This window comes from Strix uralensis, chromosome 6, assembly GCF_047716275.1.
Source record: "Strix uralensis isolate ZFMK-TIS-50842 chromosome 6, bStrUra1, whole genome shotgun sequence".
NCBI classification, from domain to species: Eukaryota; Metazoa; Chordata; class Aves; order Strigiformes; family Strigidae; genus Strix; species Strix uralensis.
In genome coordinates this window covers 7,762,954-7,784,822 of record NC_133977.1, presented here as the reverse complement: position 1 = coordinate 7,784,822, position 21,869 = coordinate 7,762,954, and the positions used below count along the sequence as shown (strand labels likewise).

Genomic DNA, 21,869 nt, shown 5'->3' with positions numbered 1-21,869 from the left:
CAGAGCTGGCTAGCTCTGAATATGCAGTCTGGCTAGGCAGAATCTAAACCTCCTATACCACAGGAGTTGCTTCATCTATCGCTGGTATATGGCTATCTCTATACTGAAAGTAAAAAGGTATTTTAGCATGACACAGTTGTTTAACAGAACCTTTTTGATGGGAGAGCAAGGAAAAAGAACATCTCCACTGGAAACAAGCTGATATTTAGGCAGAAGAAAATTATCCTGAGGGAATTTGGTCAGGTCAGCTGCACAAACATGTAATGAAAAGTGGCGTCAGATCTTTAATGAGAACAGATGGCCAGGAGCTGAGCTTATGCCACCTTTTGTAGCAAAGCCTTTCTTTACAGTAGGCAGCTGTAGTGCGTTTTGCTCAGAGCAGAAGGGGAGTAGAGTGCCCTCTACCGAAAATACAGTTAAATTAGTCTCAAGGTTTTCACTGTCGTGGGACATTCTGTGCTATAGCTATAGGGGCTTTCACAAATATGAACTATGATGAGAACTATGATGGACAGATCTTGGAGTACTGTTATTACAAGTGAAGGATGCTTACTGCTGTAGAAGTCTTTAGGTTTCTTTAGTGAGTAAATAATTTTTTTACAAATCAAGTCTCTTGAAGGGACAGTGCTGCTTATTGCACTTCAGTTCCAAATACATGTTTAAAGGCATATGTTATTAAGGGCATATTCTCTTAGATCTTAAATAAAATGCTTCCAAAAGGGTAGCCATTGTGATTGCTTATAGATGTAAACCAAGGCCTCAAGGAGATCATCATCTACCCGGAGTCATACCTGGGATCAGAATCAGAGTAGAGTAGAACATGGTCTTCCGTGCCACTAGATCACACTGACAGCAACGCCTGAGGCTTTCTGTGGCAGCACTTTTCTGTGGTGACAGAAATCTTAGGCAAGGTCAATAATTCTGAGAGTTTCTAATTTTTGTTTGTTTGTTCATTTGTTTTTCTTTAAATGTGTGAATAGTGTTTTGTGTAATGAATTGAAGGTCCTTTTCCTCTACAGTGCTCCTATGACAGTTCTTGAAAGTAGCTCTTTTTTTTTAAGCTCATTATCCTCTATTTCTCCCTGTGCTTATTGTTTTCTTTTGGGAGCTGCAGGATCTTACAATGAAATGTAATGAGGAAGAAAAATCACTAAGCACAGAAGCATTTTCCAAAGTTTCACTGACCAACCTGCGTAGACCAGCAGTTCCAGATCTCTCCACAGACCTGGGAATGAACATCTTCAAAAAGGTGAGTGGAAGAAAATTGTACTTTAATTTACCTATGATTCAGCACCTCAGTGTCCTGCTAAATAGCAGCTGAAGGTCTGCTTGGACTATATATTCATGCCATATGTGAGACTGACATTTCTTTTCATTGGAAAGGATTCTGCGTGTTATTACATACCTTTTTATATGCACATTCCAAGCACAATACTGAAATCTTTATTCAAATAACTGTCCTGCTGAAACTGCGTGAGGGGAGGGTACTCAAACAGTGCTGATTTTTAAAGTGCTGGTGGTCACTGTAGTTCCAGCTAATTCAGTGAGTTCTTCCAATGTTTTTGCCTCATGAAGCTCTGGGGTTGCAACCACCCGAGATACTTAGAAGAGTTTTGTGAATTCTACGGATCTAGCTGATGGTCTGAGAATGTCATAAAATTATACAAGGGCATCCATCCCACCCTGGGGCAAGACTGAGTTCCTTTAAGTCCTAGAGTGCAGATAGTTGCTATCAGGGTAAAAGGCCAAGATACAAAGCTCAGAATGGAAGGTTATACTTGGGCCACACATCTGTGTTATCTTTTTTCCTCAAATGGTAATTTGTCATGCCTCAGAGGCTCAACCTGCTCTCATATCTGCTCCTCTTCCTCTTGCAGTTTAAGAGCCGCAAAGAGGACAGGGAGCGTGAGCGCAAAGGGTCAATTCCTTTCCACCATACTGGGAAGAAGCGGCAACGAAGGATGGGGGTGCCCTTCCTCCTCCATGAGGATCATTTGGATGTCTCGCCCACTCGCAGCACTTTCTCCTTTGGCAGTTTCTCTGGAATTGGAGAGGACCGGCGTGGCATTGAGAGAGGAGGATGGCAAACCACCATATTAGGTGAGATGTTGTTATATCAGCCCCAGGTTCTGTGTCATTCCTGTCCTGAACATGCAGAGAACAACAGAAGCTCTTTATTTCTTCATCCATCCTATTGTCACCTTATGTCCTTGGCTCTGTTTGCAGCGCTACACTCCTGATTGTAGAAGTGGCAACTGTGCTGACAGCAGACCTTGAATGACTTATGCTTTAGTTTACTTTTTCTCTGAAAACTACCATCTTTACTGGAATAATAGCTACTGTAGCAACCTGTAGTGATGTCTATACCACTTGAATACACTTTCCCTGAGTGGTAGCAAACATTGCACAACTGCAGCTTAAAATAGACTCAAGGAACAGTTGCATCCTCTTCTTTTAAAGAGAAATCTCTGGAGGCAGCAATATGCTTATTAGGAGCATGGCAGAAAATATTCAGTCTTCCTCAAGTGAATGTTGCATACAAAATAAATAGGGTATTGTCTCAGACAGTGAGTCTTACACTGTCTTGACATCGCAAAGATACAGTGTTTAAATCTAAATATTGGCTCCTTCAAGCTTTCAAGTTCACTGAACAGTGTCTAGGCATTGTTTCTGTTTCACAAACTTATTCCTAGTGTCATAGATTTCCATCCTGGCATCCTTTCTTGGAAATGATAGGCAGCAAAATGATTTCCTAAGGCCATGCCAGAGCCTTCTCATTTTCACTGGCTTAGATGGCATCATTTTGGTTAAGCTCTCCATTGTAAACATGTCCCTCTTTGGGACACAGAACAATGAGCCAAGTGAATTCCTAAAGATTCATATGTGTTTTGACAGTGGTTAATATACAAGCACCTACAGATTTGTACAAGAACAGTAAACTTAGTATACAAATCCTCCTTCCCATATCTTCAGTAGCTCAAGATGTTTGTTAAATTTTGATCTCAGGGGCTCCATATTCTTGTCCTGGTTTAACCTACAGTTCTTTCTGATATCTCAGTGAAATAATGTATTTCAGATCCGATGGTCAACAGAACCTGCCTACTTCAGAGACAGTCCCCCTCTTTCAGTAGGTTCTTTTGATTTGTATTTTATTGTATTCCTGAAGATTTCCTTTGCTTTAGAACTCCCCATCCTAATATACCTATTTCTTTTGGACAAGGGGAGAAGAAACCAAATTCCTATAACCTGCCTCAAAGGGTGGAGTCTTTCAGTGCTGACCAATCTTATTTTCCTGAAGCTGCTGGTGGGTGACAATGTGGGCGTCAGCTAAATCTGTATGTGCTATGGGGAAGAGCCTTGCAGAGCATTTGGACATTCAATCTTTATGTGATGAACCCCTGAGAGATATCCCACTATAATGTTTAGTTCTGCTTCACAGGGCCCTGGAAGGCCTTCACTTTTGTGGACTCAAATCCTTCAACTGCTAACCTCAGCTGCTGTCTCTTGCCTCCAAGCACCTCTCAGATGAGTAAACTAAATACCCACTTCTTGTCTTCGCCCTAGGAAAGTTTACCAGGCGGGGGAGCTCTGACACAGCAACGGAGATGGAGAGCCTGAGCGCTAGGCATTCACACTCTCATCACACGCTGGTCTCTGATCTGCCGGACCACTCAAACAGCCATGGAGAGAATACAGTCAAAGAAGGTAAATCGAACACATCAGGAAAGAAACGTTTCACTGAAATATCAACTCCAAGAAGCTGAGGAAGTGTTACTGTTTCCGTGTGTATTGCTAATTGTTTCTTCCTTTTATTTTTCGCACCTCTTGAGGGTTTTTTTGTTCTTTGTTGATAAATGTACCAAACCTTTCATGTTAATCTGGTGCAATTTGTCAAAAAAATTGGCACCCATCAGCAGGGAGAAGGCAGGGGCTGGGGTTTTTCTGCCTTACCACAACACAGCACAGAAGTTTGGGCAGAAACTTGGTATTGCTAGCTTTAGTGGTTTCATGGGGAATTTTGTGGTATTTAATGCCCCTTCGCGGCCCCCAGCTGCTGGATTGTGCTGAGAATCACATTTTTTTCTTAATCCTCCTGGTTACAAGTAGAAGCCTGGCTTTGAAATTTAGTCAAAGTTTCCTCAGGGCCCATCTGTGTTGGAGGCCTCTGCAGAAATAGCAATGTCAGTGTGGCCACGATGGGAGAGATGGGAGAACTCCTGGTGGGATGAAGTCTGCTCCAGAAGGAAGAGTCTTTCTGTTGGCAGGGCAACACCACCTTTGTCAAACAACATTAGCCAAGCAGAGGAAAGTTCTCTTCTGTCAGCAGAGCTGTCCGCACCAGAGCACTTTGCTGGCACTGCTCCTACTGCCTAAACACAGTGATTTTGTTTTCTCCCTCACGTGTTGTGCTACTGGCAAAACCTGGTCATAGAGATTGGGCTGCACTTGTGGCAAGCGCAACCTTAAACCTTGATGGGGGAACAGGCTATCACACACCCCAAGGAGCAGGGCACAGTCTGTCTCTGCACAAGCTGCCAGGCAGCATACCTAGGAGGCTACAGAGACACTCACATAATATGTGCTGTAGCTTTGGAGCTCTCAAAGATCCATGAGCTTTTAGCACAGCAAATCTAAATAGTCTGAGAGAGGATGGATTTGCGTCAGCTCTAATCCAGCGTGGGCACGTCTCCATGTCTGCTCTGTGTCTCCTGGGCAAAGGTCTTCTCCTGGATCAATTTGATGGGAGTCTGTCTTCCTGACCTGCATTTATTCTACAGGACAGTAATTCTACTCACTACACCAGCTTCCTAGCCAAATATTTTCTAAAAGGTAGCCATATGCAATACTTGTTTTTCTACTTGTACCCCAGGTACAATTGTGCAGCAACTATATGAATAATAGGACAAATCATAGTATTTCTAGTGGTAGTCTATGACTTTGAATGATCCATTCTGTAGTTAGAGGATAAGTAAAAATATTACATATTTCTTTTGTTTTATGTGACCAACTATATCCAAGCATACCGATCATTCATAATTTCCCATCTGTTGTCCACTTTCCCTGGCCAGGAGACATTTGCTAATGAAGTCATTTCTGCTGGCTGACACACTGAAAAGCAAAGATGAAAAATTCGTTATATCCTAGGTAGCTGCTCAAGAGGAGTCACAGGCACATGGGCACATGCTGCAGGCATGCATGGATGTAAATGAAGAGTCCTTAGTCCTTCTCTGCCTCTGTGAGTCCCATCCAGCAGTCAGCCCTATCAGTGATAATAAAATGAAGATTCAACATGAGGAAAGTTCCTTTATGTAGGATTTGGGTATGGATTTTTGTTACCCATTTCAAAACAAAGCATAACCTTAGTGAAACAAAAAATAGCTACCCTTGGATAATCATCAAACTTGGTAGCTCAGGAACAAAATTTCCTAATTCCGTCTTTATTGTTATCTTACACCATGCAAATTTCAGTGAATGCCATTAAAAAGTCACACTTGCCAGCAAGTAATCCTCTGGTTACAGGCAGCTAATTCCTGTCCTGATCATTGGCCAAATTGTAGCCTAGTTCAAGGTACTGCTATCAGCCTTAGAACATTTCTCCTAATAAATTGTGCTAGTTCAGTGCTGACAGGGTTGCACAGGCTATGAGAAAATGTAGTCACCACTCTGGCAATTTGTTATTTGCATAAATGTAACCAGTCAGTGGTTGAAGATTCTTATTAAATATATGTTATTTTATTCATTAGAACACATTAAATAGCCTTAGGTAGAGGTTCTTTGTTATTCCATAGCCCTGTTACTGTACTGTCTGGCAGAAGGTGGTCCAATCTATGCTGTGGGACATTCTACATTACAGGGTGTATAAACCTACATACACAGCACTAAGTGTGGGAAATTACTAACGTTGTGGCCTGGAGTTTAGCATGAGTTGTAAAACCATGGTGGATGCTTGATAAAAATTGGCCTGTGTAGCCAAAATGCTGTCACTACCTGAGTGACGCAATTTAAACTTAAGCTTGTCTATGTCATTAGGTCCCTTCTCTGAGCACTGTGAATTTAGACACCACATTGCCTTTCTCATCAGTCAGCTTTGCATTTTGGAGATGGTTTAGACTGTCACAGGTATTGTTAGGAACACACTGCTCCATTTTTTTCAACTGGTGTGATAAAATATTTGGAATTGGCGTGACTTAGAAAGCTGTTCCAAGTTGGTGCTGCTGTTACCCTACCTTCACTCCTGCATCCAGCTGCACAGTTCTTCCTCTTTCCCTTGCAGGCGCAGTGCTGCTTTTAAGACCAGATGCTGCACCAATACAGGGAGCAAAACTAGCCAAAATCTAATCCCCCTTTTGGATTAGATTTAGGCTGGCTGAGGTCCCTGATCTACTTAACTGCTCAGTTGGCTGAGATCAACTTAAGCTGCCATAGAACTGCACTGCTAGAGCAAGCTTGGGGTTGTTCTAATTTATAATGGCTTAAAGGAAGAAGTGAATCTATGCTTTCATCCCTGTACCCATGATAGGAATTAGGAACCTGTCTTGTCTTTTGGCATTACAAGCTGCTCCCTTCGTGTAAACCAGCAGAGCCTCAGAGATGGAAATTTACAGGTAGCCATTTTCCTCCCTGCAGTGCGGTCCCAGATCTCCACCATCACTGTGGCAACCTTCAACACTACCCTGGCCTCGTTCAATGTGGGCTACGCCGATTTCTTCAGTGAGCACATGAGGAAGCTTTGCAACCAGGTGCCCATCCCTGAGATGCCCCATGAGCCGCTTGCATGTGCCAACCTCCCGCGGAGCCTGACAGACTCCTGCATCAATTACAGTTGCTTGGAGGATACGGACCACATTGATGGAACCAACAACTTTGTCCACAAGAACGGCATGCTGGATCTCTCGGTAATTGGCAAGGAATGAGGAAAGCCAGGTCCCTCTTCTGTCAATATAGCTGTACCATTGAGATCAGGGTTTTGATGGGCTTTTCCTCCACCTCTTTATATGACTTCTCTCAGCAGTACATAAAGGTCAGTCAGATAAATTTGTGCATATCATAAGTGTCTCCTCTGAGATACTGCAACTCCTGTTACTCCTTGCAAGGAGTGCATGTGCATGTGGAATGCACACATCAAATCTTAAGTGATATTATTTAATAGCTGTGTTCCTGGGGCATGCACCAACTTCCCTATAAAATAGTATAAAACTGAATAGCACCTTTCTTCTAACAGCACATTAAAACTCACCTTTTCTGCATTCCCCTTAATGACTTGAGAGCTCCTGGTGCACTGAAGCAGTGCTCTCAGACTCACAGATATCATCTCATGGTTTCCTTTTCTGCCTGACTGTGCCCAGCCTGTGGTTTCTTGTCTTACACCTAGATTGTAGGCTCTTGGGGTTGAGGGTTGTGTGTACTTCATTCTGAGTTTGTACTGTGCCTGCTGTAATGAGTCTCTGGTCTGTGACTGGAATTTCCAGGCACTACATAGTTCAAGGAGAGAAAATAAGTCTGACTTTAAATATGATGTTTGAATCTCCCAGGTGGTCCTGAAGGCTGTTTACTTGGTCCTGAACCATGACATCAGTTCCCGGATTTGCGATGTGGCACTGAACATTGTGGAGTGCTTACTTCAGCTTGGTGTGGTGCCCTGTGTAGAGAAGGTTCGGAGGAAGAGTGAGAACAAAGAAAATGAGGCCCCTGAAAAGAGACCAAGTGAAGGATCCTTCCAGCTCAAAGGGGCTGCTTCTGCTGGTTCAGCTTGTGGATTTGGGCCTCCCCCACTTAGTGGAGCTGGAGATGGAGGAGAAGAAGGAGGTGGTGGAAGTGGTGGAGGAGGTGGAGGTGGAAGTGATGGAGGTGGTGGAGGAGGAGGAGGGCCGTATGAGAAGAATGACAAAAAACAAGAAAAGGTTTGTCTTGCTTCCCCTTATACCATTCCTGAATGTACTGTAAGATCTATTAAGATTGAGTATGCATGTGTATGCAATTGCCCTTCTGTTTTCCCTCCTTTTTTGCACCACAATGTTGTCATTATCTGTTTTGCTCTGGTGCTCACTTGGGGTTCCACTGAAGAAACATGATTGGGAATTAAAGCACCTTAACTACTCCAGCAAAGCAGCTGCCAAAAGCAGAGTTTGTGAGCTTTGCATGGCTATTTTCAATATCTTGTCAAAGTGCCTGAAGCCCTCAATCACAATGATTTTTTTCAGGTTTGTTATTCATAATTTATAAAGAAAAACAGAATCCAGTGTGTGAGCACTGTTTGTTTTCTTTGATGGCCAGAAACCATAAATTTTTCAGTATTGCTCTGAGAATTGGCCAAGAGATGCTGTTGCTGACCTCCAGAGTTGCAATTCATAGTAGCATAATGCTTAAGACATTTTAAAAAGATGCTTCTTTTTCTGTTCAAGCAAGCTAGCTCTCTGTTTTTCAGGCAGAATTTTTTGAATTAAGTGCTGAATGGTATTCATAGCAGCATGTAGGGGGCTTCACATTTGTATCATGACTTTTTGAGGGGAGCTGAAATGGGGTGGGGCTGGTCCCTAAACCTGAAAAATAATTGGAGTAAACATTTCAAGAGTAACCTCAGTAATGGAGTCTCTGAGAGGAGAAATGGACAGCGATTTGTTAAAAGTAAAATGCTAACAAAATGCCAGTGGTTGTGCCAGGTTTTCACACTGTCTTTCCCTCTGTGACCCTCAGGATGAAGGCCCATCTGTCAGCACCCATAGGCTGGCACTCACAATGCTGATCAAAATTGTGAAGTCCCTGGGTTGTGCCTATGGTTGTGGAGAAGGACACCGAGGGCTCTCTGGAGATCGCCTGAGACACCAGGTATTCCGGGAGAATGTAAGAGAATTAAAGCTCATTAAAGCGTCCCCCTTGTACTTTTAACATCAGCTGCTGAGATTGCTGTCTGCCCCCTCTGTAGCTTTCTCTGTATTGGCAATAAATGTGTTGCTCTTTGCCCCAGCTCACAGACTGTGTTGCAGCCCAGCTATAGCAGATTTTCAGCTATCATGTTACCTTCCACCCCTGGGGCTTGTTAAGAGTGCACCTGAGGCCCAGGGTGCTTCTGACCACCCCAGTGGATGGGTTGTCTGGGAAGGAACAAATACATGGGAGCAAATCCCCTGTGTGAGCTGGTGTAAGTAATTTTTCACACTGACGGTACCCCAACAGAGTACGCTGTTTACAAGAGATGCAGCTATCTTGGGTTGCATATCTGAATCCAGAAGTCTAACGTGTAGTTATGTCCACCTTTCCTAATGGTGGTTATGACTGGTTGCTGCTGGGCTGCTCCATCAGCTCCTGATAGTTGGCGTGCACTGTGCTTGCAGGCAAGTTAGTGTGCTGCAAGGAAGTAGAAGACTCATGCCCTATTGGAAGGCAGGGTGAATGGTCACTGTTGATTCCTTACATTTTTGGTTCTGCCCAAACTGAAGCAGTGGAAAGTGCCCTGGGTGTAGCCCAGACATCTGACTTCATCCAGAAGAGTTTGACCCCCTGAGATCAGTCCAATGCCATGTCAAATGGGAGCCTTTCAAAGGCTTTCTCCAGCACAGGCCTCCTCCTTGCCTTATGTGCTTGCAGCAGGGAGCATTTCTGATGACTGTAATGAGTATTTACACTGTGTCCATTCACAGTGTGGGTGGGAGCTAGGTGCTTCTCCATGGCTTTGGTTAGCCTGAACTATGCCAACAGAGCTATAATTTGGTTCTGAGATCTGAGCTAGATGGCTCAGAGATGGATTGGCTGCCTCTGTATCATGCAGTGTTCTTCTGCTAGCTAGGCTGCCAGGTACTGAGGAGACTGCAGCAGTAACATTAGTTCTGGACACAGTGGGACAAGATGGGGTGAGAGAGTCCCAGTGGTAACAGTAGAAAGGTTCTGCACAGAGCACTGGTTGAACATAGACCATATTCATCAAAATGTCAGTTAGGCTTTTATGTTGTGTTGGAGCTGAGCCAGCAAAACATTTAGGCCTATGCATAACATTAAGCATAAATGAGTAGGTCTCTTGGAGCCAAGGTTCTTACCAGATTCATTGAATTGAGGTCTTTATGGGAAGAGATTTTCCTACACGTCAAAGTCTGCTGCATTTTCTGTGTGTTTGTCTGGCCAAACTGCTTTGCATGCACCATTTGTGTTGACTGCATGGACAATCACACGTCTGAGTTTACTGGAAAGTGAAGCACCCTACTGTAGATAGCAGGAGAATTCATGTTTCCTGTAGAGCTGATATTTCAGATTCTCTAACCAGCCTGCATGGGGTCCTGGTATGATAGATACTTTTGTAATAAGAAGTTGACAATTAATAGCTTTTAAATAAAAAGCTAATGTTTTGCATGATATAAATTGGACACTGGGTACAGGTGCATCAAATGGGTTGGGTCTGAGCCAGAGGCTGAAAATCAGAATCCTGAGGCTAAGAACCTGTTTCACCAAGGCAATAAGCCTTGACTGAGGTGGTACATACCTACTTCATTCATATTCAGTTGAGATTTTACCCTGGGGTTGGGGAGAGGAGGAGAGGCCTCGAGACATGGCTGGCAGTGACTTCACCACCACCTCCAAACAGTGGCACCCATACTGGTGCACTGTCTCCTTGTGCTGAATTTCTCGTTGGCTTCAGAGGCGAACCGGTCTTCTGTTACAGGACCTGAACCTTCTGGCTCCTAGGGGAGGTTACTTTAGAGAGCACAGCAGAGCACTGACTGAGCAAGAGCAAAAAAAATACTCTGCTCCTATTAGCAAAAGTCAAACACGTACTTTGATGTGATGTGATTTGATGGATATCGTTGCAGGCTCAGAACTGCCTCACAAAGCTGTACAAACTGGATAAGATGCAGTTCCGGCAGACCATGAGGGATTATGTGAACAGGGATTCTCTCAATAATGTGGTGGATTTCCTGCATGCTTTACTGGGATTCTGCATGGAGCCAGTCACTGACAGTAAGTATGGCTGGCATCAGAAACTCTCAATTGACTATTCCTAAACTGTATTGTCAGAAAGAAGCCACGCCCTTTTCCTTTAAAAAAAAGAAAAAAATTGGTAAATACTATCCTCGGAATATACAGAGCGTGTTCTCAGCCAGTGCGGGTCAGGGGAGTTGGATCTCTTCTGATTTGACCACCCAGTGATCTCACGTAGTGATCTTGTATCACCCAGTGCACCTGAAATTGAAGGCCTCTCTTTTGATTCATCCTACCTGTTGTTCATAGCTCTTGAAAGAAAATATTTTCATTCAACTAAGCCTCAGGCAGGAAGTTTTCTGCTTCATGACATGACCAGGCGCCAGCTGGAGTGGCCTGTTTAATCCAGGGTTTATTCTGAATGGAGATATAATTGAGCATTAAAACCCGCTGTGGTGCCTCAGGTGAGGCAGTAAATAGCAAGAACAGATTGAATAACCAAGAACATGAACACACAGATGCACATGCCTGCGGTTACAAGCGTGTGTGCATGTGTGTCTATGTATATATATGTACATTTTGTTTTTCTTTTATACGGTAGGAAAATTATTCCAGGTGCTATTAGAATAACCAAACAGTTATGCTTGGTCACTGCATGCAACAACAGTTAAAAATAACTGTTTACAGAGTAGGAGTAGCTCCTCTGGAGCACTTGAGGAGTCTCATGAGTCTATTAGCCTACCTCTGATCCCAGGCATTTCAGAGAAAGCATCAAAAAACATTATATAGTAGGCTTTTGTGAAGAAGATGCCCATAGGAAGTTTCCTAAGTATTCATCAATTATTGACTGGCTTATGCTTTGAAGCATGGCAGCTCATGCAGCTTTTGGAAGTCTTTTCTCTCACCTAATGAAATGAAGATGTTTCTTGCTATTCATATACATGTGTAATTTCTTTTTTGACTCTTTCTGAGAGCTTGGTCTCCTTGTGCACCTTGCAAGAGCAGCACTCCTGTAGTTCAGAAGATTTTCTTTTCATGGGTGTTGTCACTTTTCAGTTTGATCAAACATCTCTTGTCCTTTAGAACAGTAAATAGAAAAGCTGGAGATATTGTTCAAAATTTATGACTTATTCTGTACCTCTCTAAATGAGAGATGTGGATAAAAGGAAGACCGAGTGGTCCTGAGCTTTTCAAGTCCTGTTTCATACTACAACTATTTCTGGGAATATTTCATTCTTCTTATTTATTTTATCCTTCCCTTCTGCTTTATTTTTGTGGTGTGGGATTGTGAGAACTGAGCATAGGATCTTAGGTAGGGACTTGCCTTTGTCTTATGTATCTGAATCCCTTTACGTGCATCTTTAAGCCATTGGTTTTTAAACTATTCCTAACAAGGGGGCTTGCTTTTACTTGAATTTCACAGACAAGGCTGGATTTGGGAATAACTTCACCACAGTGGACAACAAGTCTACAGCCCAGAGTGTAGAAGGTATTATTGTGAGTGCCATGTTCAAGTCGTTGATCACTCGCTGTGCTTCCACTACACATGAGCTGCACAGCCCAGAAAACCTGGTAAGCGCTTGATTCCATGTTAACAAAGTTACCTTTTCACTTGGGTGTCACCAGTGAGGCTTTACAGTGAGGAATTAATTCAGTTTAGCCAAATCGCTTGAGCATAGCAAGCTATGCAGTCACAGTTGAAACGTGATATAAATGTGATGCCTTCCTTGCATGCCTGCCTTGGGACCTGGGGACTTAGCCAGGATAAAAGTTGTGCAAACTGAATTACATTTTCCTCTCTGTTCAAGCAGCTTCTGTGGTTTGTTTGGGTTTTTTTTGGTTTTTTTTTTTTTTTCCAAATGGATTAGTAGCATAGTCTGGAGCAAGGGATTAATGAACAAGACCACAGCCAGCATGAATCAACTTTCAGCAAAGTTAAAACCAGTTTACTTGGTTAAGGATGTGGCCCACCCGTGACAGAGTATGTGAGTTACTGAACAGCAGTTTGGTAGGTCTTCCCAAGGTTTAGACAAACATTCAATTTACCAAACACCTGGGGGAAAGTAAGGGGCTGCTAGTTGCTGCTTATGTGCTGTCTCCTCAGAGCAGTCAGTAGAATGGATAACATGAGCTCTCTTCCAAACTGGTGCAGAATCTAGCAGCTGCTGTCAAACCACCTCCTTTGTTATCAGAAATCAGGATTTTTCATGGAAGCAACCAAGAAGCACTCTTGTGCTCCATCCTTACGGCAGAGCTGTAGAGGCACTGAAGTCCAGCTAAAGGGACAGTAATCCTCTGTGAGGGAAAGGGAGAGCAAGAAGGAAAACACAGTAACATCTTAAACCAGCAGAGTAGTCTGCCTATGTCCAAGTCCTCTTGTTCTTATGGATATTCCTCTTTTGGAATGTTTCTCAGCAGAGATTAGGTGGTGGGATGCAGAAAAACATGAGCATTTAGCAAGTGTGTAAGGTGAAACTTATCTTTAAGCATAGCACCATTAATTGTGGCTGTATGGAGAACACAGTATGCAGAGTATATATGAAGATTTTCTGTTGTTGTGTCACTCATTAAAGTCAATCTTGTGTTCAATATCTTACAAAAAAGAGCCCTAATCAGTATATAGATCCTATTATTTGTTTGTTTGTGGTTTTTTTGTTGAAAGCTGGCTGTGCAGTTCCTAGCTTGAAAGTTTCAGAATAATCCAAGATCTTTCAGGATAGTTCACAGATCAAAAATCAGGTCCTGTAAAACTGTTCACTCCATCCCCTTGCCCTTCTCAGATATAGAGGTGATTTGTCACATCACAGATGTGTATGAATGTTCAGAACTAAAAAGAGCCTTGAGTGTAGGAGTAGGTTGGGAAATGAGTGAGTCATTCCTCTCTCTTCCCATGATGTAAAGCTCTAAAATAATTAAGAAAATTCCCAAGACACCCACTGGTTTTGAAACAAAACATGCAATTTTTTGCACTCTACTTTCCTCCCCCCCTTTAGCTTTTTTATGCCTTTTAGGATTATGGGCTGGATGAATGGTATAAAATAGGCTTGAAGTCATCTTTGCAGCTCTCTCATCTTGCAGCTGCTTTAGCCTCTGATACCTCTACGTCTGATGTAGCCCGTCGCAGAGCATGTTCCATAACAGTAATGCTCCTCATTGTCTGCTTCTTCTGAGTGCACTAAATGGAGTTTCCAGCTTTTGATCCCAGCCAGAAAACACAAACCCTGTACATGGAGAATATAACAAACAACAGTTGGAGGAAGTAATGGCCTGCTGAATACCTTAGAAACTATTGATTCTCACTGCTTCTTCACAAACTGCAGACTGAATTATTTCATTTTCATTATGTCTTGCTACTCAGGGCTTGTACTGCGATATCCGACAGCTTGTGCAGTTTATCAAGGAGGCTCATGGGAACGTATTTCGGAGAGTGGCACTCAGTGCCCTCTTAGACAGCGCTGAAAAGTTAATACCAGGAAAAAAAACAGAGGAAACAGAGCAAGAGCCAAAACCTTCTGGTAGCAAAAGGTGGGTATCTAGAAGGGAGAAGGCAAATGATTGACTTGCATATGGCTATAAAACTACATGTACTGAACACAAATGTAGAAAGTCCAAGGGCTTGTGTGTTTTATCCTGATAGCCTATGTCAGCTCCTGATATACAGAATTGTACTGTGACAGCAGTCTCCTTTAAAATTTAATGAACTGAGACAGTAATAGATTTGCAGCAAAGGGTTAACCCTCTCATATAAGAGGCCTAAGAACCCTAGGAGAAGGAAAGATTAAGAGAAGTAAGAAGCATAGTGTCAGTACCAAAACACTGTGTGGACATAGCTTTTAATGTGCATCACATCCTTGGTGTTGTTCATCTGACAGGTAAACCCTGGTATGCAAAACAAGTCCCAGAAGGAATCTAATCCTGACATGCTGCTTTATCAAAAAGAAAGTTTCACTGGCGCTTTGAGGCTTGTCATATTAAAATGTTGGGAAGAAGGATTAAGAAAGTTGAAAAACTCGTAAAAACCTTAGCTTTGCTTCTAAGAGCTGATGCTTTTTTCATGAATGATATATATAGAGGCAGTAAGTTGCTAAAGAAAGGGTACATCTCTAAGGCTGCTTTGTGGCTCAGCAGCACTGGTTTCCATGTAATGTAGCTATGTGATGACCATGAGATGGGCCATCCATTCACTTCAGCTGATGATTTATATTGTCTGTATAGATCCGAGGTGGGAAGCGTCATCATTGACAAAGGCCAGGCATCAGCTGCCCCTGATGAATGCCGTAGTTACATCTCAAGCCGCCCAATGCAAACTCCAGAACAGTAAGTAAATACTGAATTGTTTCGTGCGTTACTGCCAGCAACTTCCTTCTGGGGTTAGTACAAACGGGCAGGACAGCAAGGACTTATCTCTTTATATGGTACAACAAATGCATCGAGTGTCTGTTCGGGAGTTGCTGATACCATCCAGGTAACGCCTATTTTCAATGCTGCCAGATGGACCCACCCTGATTTTGATGGGGAACCACCAGAGATTTTCAGATGGCAGTGCGGTAGATTTGTCCATATTGCATACTACCCTAGCCATGAATAGAGTGTTAATTCCTCAGAGATGTCACAACAGCTGTCCTCCATGCTTTGTTTGTACTTCTGGGGGATGATTCTATTAATTTTCAACTTCCAAGTTGTTGCTAAGGGTCATTAATCCTTTACTGCCTTCCAAGAAAGAGCCGATTCCTGACCTAACTTGGGCATGTAGTCTCCGAAGATTGTTGCCGTTTCATTATTACCACAGGTGCTCTACTGGTTTTCTTAATGAGCAAATCAACCTGCTGTTAGGCATTGCACCTTTGAAGTCTCTATTGTCCAAAGAATTCTGCCATTTAATATTGAAGTAAGTTTAATCAATACCCTTAAGAATTTTAGAAAATGTTATAAATGGCCACTGGTCCCTAAGTAACTTTGGACAAGTCATTTAACTTCTCTGTGCCTCTCAATACCCACCTGTCTTGTTAAAGTGCTTTGAGACGCGCTGTATGAAGACATTGCTTGCACAAGGGTCCAGAGCTCTGTATTATGTATTCTCCTGCATTAACTGAGCCCTCAAAGTCTCACTGTTGCTGAGACTGCAAGGATAACACAAAGCCCTTTAGTGCTTTGCAGAATTGCAGCAAGCTGTTCTGCTCTGAGCCCTGCCACAGCCATGGGAGATCTCAAGAGTATAGAAAAATCTGCTGTCCCCATTCCAATATGTTAATGAGAACTGTGACTCTCGCAGGTTCACAAATGGCTATCATGATGTCCAAAAGCTCTCCAGTACACATGCTTATATAAAGCACAAGTGTAGTCTTATCAATGTGGGTCATTTTGACCTAAAGAAGATGATTCATTTTTCAGGTGTAGGAACTAAAAGTTGGAATGACCTGTTCAGTGGACAAGCTCCTCAGGGTAGAAAAGATGGTTATTTTGTGCCTTGAACAGTATTGGGCAGGTTGTCAAACTTGATCATGTCCCACTGAGGAGAGTACGTTTAGCATTCAAAATGAAACAACCTCAAAGAATAGAGAGGTTAGGAGGGGGCTGCAGGACAGAGGCCTCATTCCCCTGAGCGTCCAAACTTCACTGAAATGCAGTTCACGCTCTGCATCCCTTTTCTTCCAGTGATGAGCAAATCCAAGGGGCTGTTCTGGGACGCAAAGACTTCTGGCGAAAGATGTTCAAGTCACAGAGTGCAGCGAGTGATACCAGTAGTCAGTCCGAGCAGGACACATCCGAGTGCACCACTGCTCACTCTGGGACCACCACAGACAGGCGCTCCCGCTCCCGCTCCCGACGAATCTCCCTTCGAAAGAAACTCAAACTCCCCATAGGTAAATGTATGTCTCTTCCTGTTCTATATACATATTGCATGTGCAGATAAACACAGATCGATATATCTGTCTTAAGAAATATTGCCATACAGTTCCTTATTGTCCAAGTATAGTGTATATTCTCCCGAGGGAAGCTGGAAACGCTGCTCTTTCCATTTTACAGATGGGGAACTGAGGCAAAGGGAAATGTAAGAATTTGCCAAAGGTAACAGAGGAAATCTGTGGCAAAATAGAATATTGAATCTGTGCCTCTAAAGTAGTAGGCTAGAGCCTTAATCTCACAGACATTGTTCCTCCCTGAAGAAGAGAAATATTCCAAATAGCATTTGATAGACAAAGAATATATCCCTTACAAATCCCAAGACCCAGCCTTGCATGGTAGTTAATACATGTAACATGAAAAGGTTGCCTTCCCCTTTCCTCTCATTTTCCCATACCCTAGCATGGCCACTCTGGAGAAATATGCTGCAATTGCTAATAAATAAGATTCTGCTTGGAAGCACTTTCAGAATTGTCCTGAGTGGCTTATTCTGCAACAGGGAACTGGCTGAAGCGCTCCTCCCTCTCTGGCCTGGCTGATGGGGTGGAAGATCTGCTAGATATCAGCTCCGTCGACCGTCTGTCTTTCATCAGGCAGAGTTCCAAGGTAAATGTGTCAGGCTGTATTGCAGAGAGCTTGGAAAGACAGAATCTGGCTGGTTTTAGCTGTCAAAGGAAACGTTCTACTCAACATGGACTTTGCAGCCAATGAGACTCGGTCACAGAAGTCTTCAGAGTAGAGTACCAGGGGAATTTGATACTGGACTTTTGCGGCTCGCGGTGAAGGCTAGGCTAAACTTACGCTGTCCTTGTCAGTCTGCCTTGGTTCACCGAGAGAGAAATGCAGGCTGTCAACACACTTAATTGTTGGTCACACTTCTCCTTCCTTCTTTGTGCCTTTACAGCCTCTTGCGAAAGACCAATCCTTTAAGCAGAAAGCTTAAAAGATGAAGTGCTTCAGCGTACGTAAATCTGTGCAGACCCACTTGTGTTGCTATGGTGATCCACTGTTGTAGATGCTTTATGTCTAAGCAAGGAGGACCAAGAGATAGTGGTACCACGCAGCCTGACCCAGCCCTCTGTCTTTGCACAGGTGAAGTTTACCAGCGCAGTGAAGCTGTCAGAAGGAGGGGGGCCAGGAGGTGGCCTGGACAACGGGCGAGATGAAGAGGAGAATTTCTTCAAGCGTCTTGGTAAATGGCGCACCTGCCGAAGACACCCATCCAAGCTTCATCACACAGAAGAAAAAGATGGTTAGAAATCAGGGTTCTCGTCTCCTTTTTTCTTTCTTTTTATATTTTTTTTTAAATCTCTTTCTTTCTGTATTTTGCCCCTTTCCCTTTTTTCCTGCTTTCTCCATAGTTTTTGTATCCATTCTAGCCTTCTCCAACTTTTTAGTCTTTGTAACTGTTTTCTTTCCCTTCCTTCTTTCTTTTGTTTTGACTTAGAAAAAAACTCTAGTATAAAGTCAATTTTTTAAAAAAATCAAGACTACCCAAATAAATTATGCAAATACAACATTTGGGCTTTTTAAATCAAATTGAATTTGATCAATACACTTGAAAAATTAATGCTTGCATCAAAGCACTTATTCAGTTCAAAATTAGGTGTGTAAATATTTCATTGCCTAATATAACAATGGGTGTTCCATCAGGTTTTTTGTTTTGTTTGTTTTTTTTTTTTCCCCAATTTGTGACCATTTGGCAGTTTTAGCAAAGATCAGCACAGAAATGGAAAACCCTGCACAAACCTTGTTATAATTATCTCTTTTCTTCTGTGTTTGCATGTCTAGTGTCTGCATACCATTCGTTAGGGATTCTGTCCCTTCTTCTTAGCACACAACATAATAGTAACAACACTACTTTTCCTTTCCACAAAAGTATATTTAATTGCAATGTATTTTCAAAATCAGCAATGTTTGAAAAGTGCCTTTATGAATAATACAAAGTCATGATATATTCTGGTTTAAAATGTCATGCAGTCATTCACATGCTCGTGTCCCCAGCTCAGAGCTCATCCTTGTTGTCAGGGAGACAACCTTGTATCTTGAAGTTCTGTTACTGTTTTTTCAAGAAAACCTAACCTGACTCCCAAAAACACACAAAAAGTAGATTTTCTTTTTGACCATGATTTCTGTAGCTTTACAGTATGTTACATTCTCTGACATTATGGTTTTTATTTTCTGACATTACACTTTGGCACTGCATTGTATGTATTTCACCATCATCTGTCACAGACCTGCAGTGTAATGCATGTAAGGCATTGTTCAGGCAAGTGATTCTAGCACACATGAGCGTATCTTGCCAGTGTAAACTAGTCATCGTTCTACCACTGCAGAAACACTGGTGGTGGTTTTCAACTAGCTCCTAGGTGAACAGTGTTTTTCCTTTAGAAGGAGAATGCATCAGCCCAGCAGCTTGTTGTAGCTTGGTAGCTGAAGGTGAATACTCCCACAATGGAAGGAACTGCATTGTGTTCTTCATCCACTACTTTGTGCTGAAGTAGGTGTGAAATACTTCCACCATGTTTTCTCCCAGCTCTTACTGGGAACAGACCAGGGACAGTGAGATCTCTATAAACTGCCACAGCTGTTTCTACAGTGCTCATGTGAGATGTCTTTCATATTTTCTTATAGGAAATAGGTTTTTCTTCCTCTTGCTAGTGCTGATTTTATGCCACTGTGAGTTTGCTTTTGCCTAGAGTGCCCGTATTCTTGATTTAATGGCACAGATTTAGTCTTGGCCCTGTAAGCATCAAAAGCCTTCTTCACTACATGTGGCACATCTTATGTCTGTACAAAACTCAGACGACACATTAGTATTGGCTTTTTGAACTTTAGAAGTGTTGTCCATATTTCAGCCTTCTTTGAGTAACATCAGAATTTATGTAATTAATGAAAAGAACTTGAAACATCTTTTACATGCCAATGAGAGAAGAGATGTGTATGACACATGCTTGGATTTGACATATGCCTGCATTAGAAATACCACAATAAAAGTGATGCAATGGGTTAAAGACAGAGAGCAGTGCATGTTAGTATGAGAAACAAGCAAATTGCCCGGTGATGTTCATGGGGAGGGTTGGGCCGCTGCCTACCTCATCCCTAACTGAAGCAGAGGGAGGGTATTTAAAACTTATAAGGCAAAGTGTGACAGTTAAGGAAGTTATATCACCATGTCCACAAGGATCTCTGGCGTGCAATGAAAACCACATACCATTAGCAAAAATATTAGAGTAGTTGTACATGCCTGTGTGTGTACGTACTTGTATATGTGTAGTGAAATCAATGTGAGGCCTTTTCAGGGTGGGACGGCTTATAATGCAATAGAACAGTAATGTTACAGAGGGCCTTCAAATTTCCAGTGCTTCTGTATCTTCCATAGAGATCAGCAGGTTTTATGTGCTTATGGAGAAGACAATAAAAGCCTGTTGAAGGTGGATGAGCACACTATTAAATCACTCAAGGTCTGACCCTATAGCACGGTTTTGGAACCTATTTCTGCCTCCCCATTCTTGTCATTCATGATGCTATGCCATTACTTTGCTTACGCTTTTTTCATGTGGTGTTTCCTCTTGTGTTTTTGGGTTTTTTAACATAGTAGACCAAATTTAAAAGAAAACTTTACAGCAAAAAAAAAACCCAATAAAATGTAGAATAATTTGTCACATCATTTATGAATTGTAATCTTCATTGTGATTATCATCTAGACCACTGGAAATTGTGTTGGATATGTATGTAAGCATACGTATGTGTGTGTGTGTGTGTGTATCTGTATGTGTGCATATGTATACATATATATACACATAAATATATGCACATTCATGCATAACAAAATGTTTATTTTAATGATCTTTTTACCGATACTAAGAACAAAGCATATATACAGAAGTGAGTTACAGTACGTTTACATGAGACCCTTAATGTTCCTTCGGGCACTCGCTGAAGACGTTGTGAGTGACCATAGAAGTTGCCAAGGTGTTCAAGGCACAGCAGCACAGGCGAACCACAGCACGTGCTTGCTCCGATGGGTGATCTTGCATTCGCACAGGAAGCAACTGTGAGGGCAGGAGCTTGGGCATCCAGTGTCTTCCTATGGTAGGAAATGGTCTCTGCTCGCTGGGTGAGATTTTTGCAGGGCTGAGCTGTGTTAACATTGTGAGGGCTTCCCTGCTTACAGCAAGGCTACTCCAGGGTGGGCGTAGTGGGGGACAGTCGTCAGCTGCCTCTGAAGGATTCTGTTGCACAGCTTCAAGAAAGTACAAAGCTGGGACTGCAAAGGACTGCAAGGGGCTGTAGTGATAGACTGTAGGTAGCACCCCTGAGCCCAGATGGACAAAGCCTCTGCTAGATCTTTACAGTGGGGGTTAGGGAGATGCCTTAGGCATGCCCTTCTGTATCAGAAAGTCAAGTTTCTGTTCTTTATCTCATACAAGCATAGCCCTAACAGGACCCTGAATAGGAAACATTTGTTTGTACCTCAAATGAGTTAGTGTTACAACAGCCATAGCAGAAGGGCTCAGATAGCATGCCACAGGCTGTAAGGAGACAGGAGGAGTTAGAAGAAAAGGGTATTTGTGCCTGCTCATTTATGTAAGTGTTCTACCTGTTCTTTCTACTTCACGTGTTCGTTTGTTCCATTTTGATGAAGTATTTCCCAATATAGGAACATACTGTTTGCTGGAAAACTATGTACAGCTTCACTGGAGAGAAAAATTCACAGATGTCATAAAGAAGTCTCTTGAAATTTGATTTACCTCTGTCTTCAGGGGAAAAGTGAAGATCTACATTGTCATTTTCTGTGGTGACTATTGTTTGTGGTACATAAGTGCTTTCCAAGTAATTCTGGGGAGTGCAGTCTTAAAAGGACTTTGAGTTTCAGCCATTCTTCTTTCCTGAGGAAGAAGTCCCAAAGTCCTGTAGAGCTGATGTTTTGCCACTTGTCTTTCAAATCCATGTGTAAAGCCAATCTTGAATTCTCCACTCAGTGTTCTCTTCTTCAGTTCTTTATCCTGCAGTATTCTGTAAACTTTTGTACTTTCAGATGTAAACAGGAAGGG

General features: G+C 42.5%; 1 protein-coding gene across 5 annotated transcripts in view; it reads left to right on the top strand.

Annotated features, from left to right (window-relative positions):
• Positions 1-21,869, top strand: part of UNC80 (unc-80 homolog, NALCN channel complex subunit) — a 133,601-nt gene that overhangs the window by 22,726 nt on the left and 89,006 nt on the right. For 2 of the 5 annotated variants that reach the window (XM_074872615.1, XM_074872614.1), the window contains exons 9-21: positions 1,115-1,249; positions 1,878-2,100; positions 3,565-3,705; positions 6,628-6,896; positions 7,533-7,901; positions 8,695-8,841; positions 10,800-10,947; positions 12,332-12,480; positions 14,267-14,433; positions 15,124-15,225; positions 16,564-16,772; positions 17,312-17,418; positions 17,905-18,004. In XM_074872615.1, coding sequence (XP_074728716.1) covers positions 1,115-1,249; positions 1,878-2,100; positions 3,565-3,705; positions 6,628-6,896; positions 7,533-7,901; positions 8,695-8,841; positions 10,800-10,947; positions 12,332-12,480; positions 14,267-14,433; positions 15,124-15,225; positions 16,564-16,772; positions 17,312-17,418; positions 17,905-18,004 — 2,266 coding nt within the window. Of the gene's footprint in view, positions 1-1,114; positions 1,250-1,877; positions 2,101-3,564; positions 3,706-6,627; positions 6,897-7,532; positions 7,902-8,694; positions 8,842-10,799; positions 10,948-12,331; positions 12,481-14,266; positions 14,434-15,123; positions 15,226-16,563; positions 16,779-17,311; positions 17,419-17,904; positions 18,065-21,869 lie in introns of all 5 variants that reach the window. The other 3 variants (XM_074872617.1, XM_074872616.1, XM_074872613.1) reach the window with 3 other exon arrangements.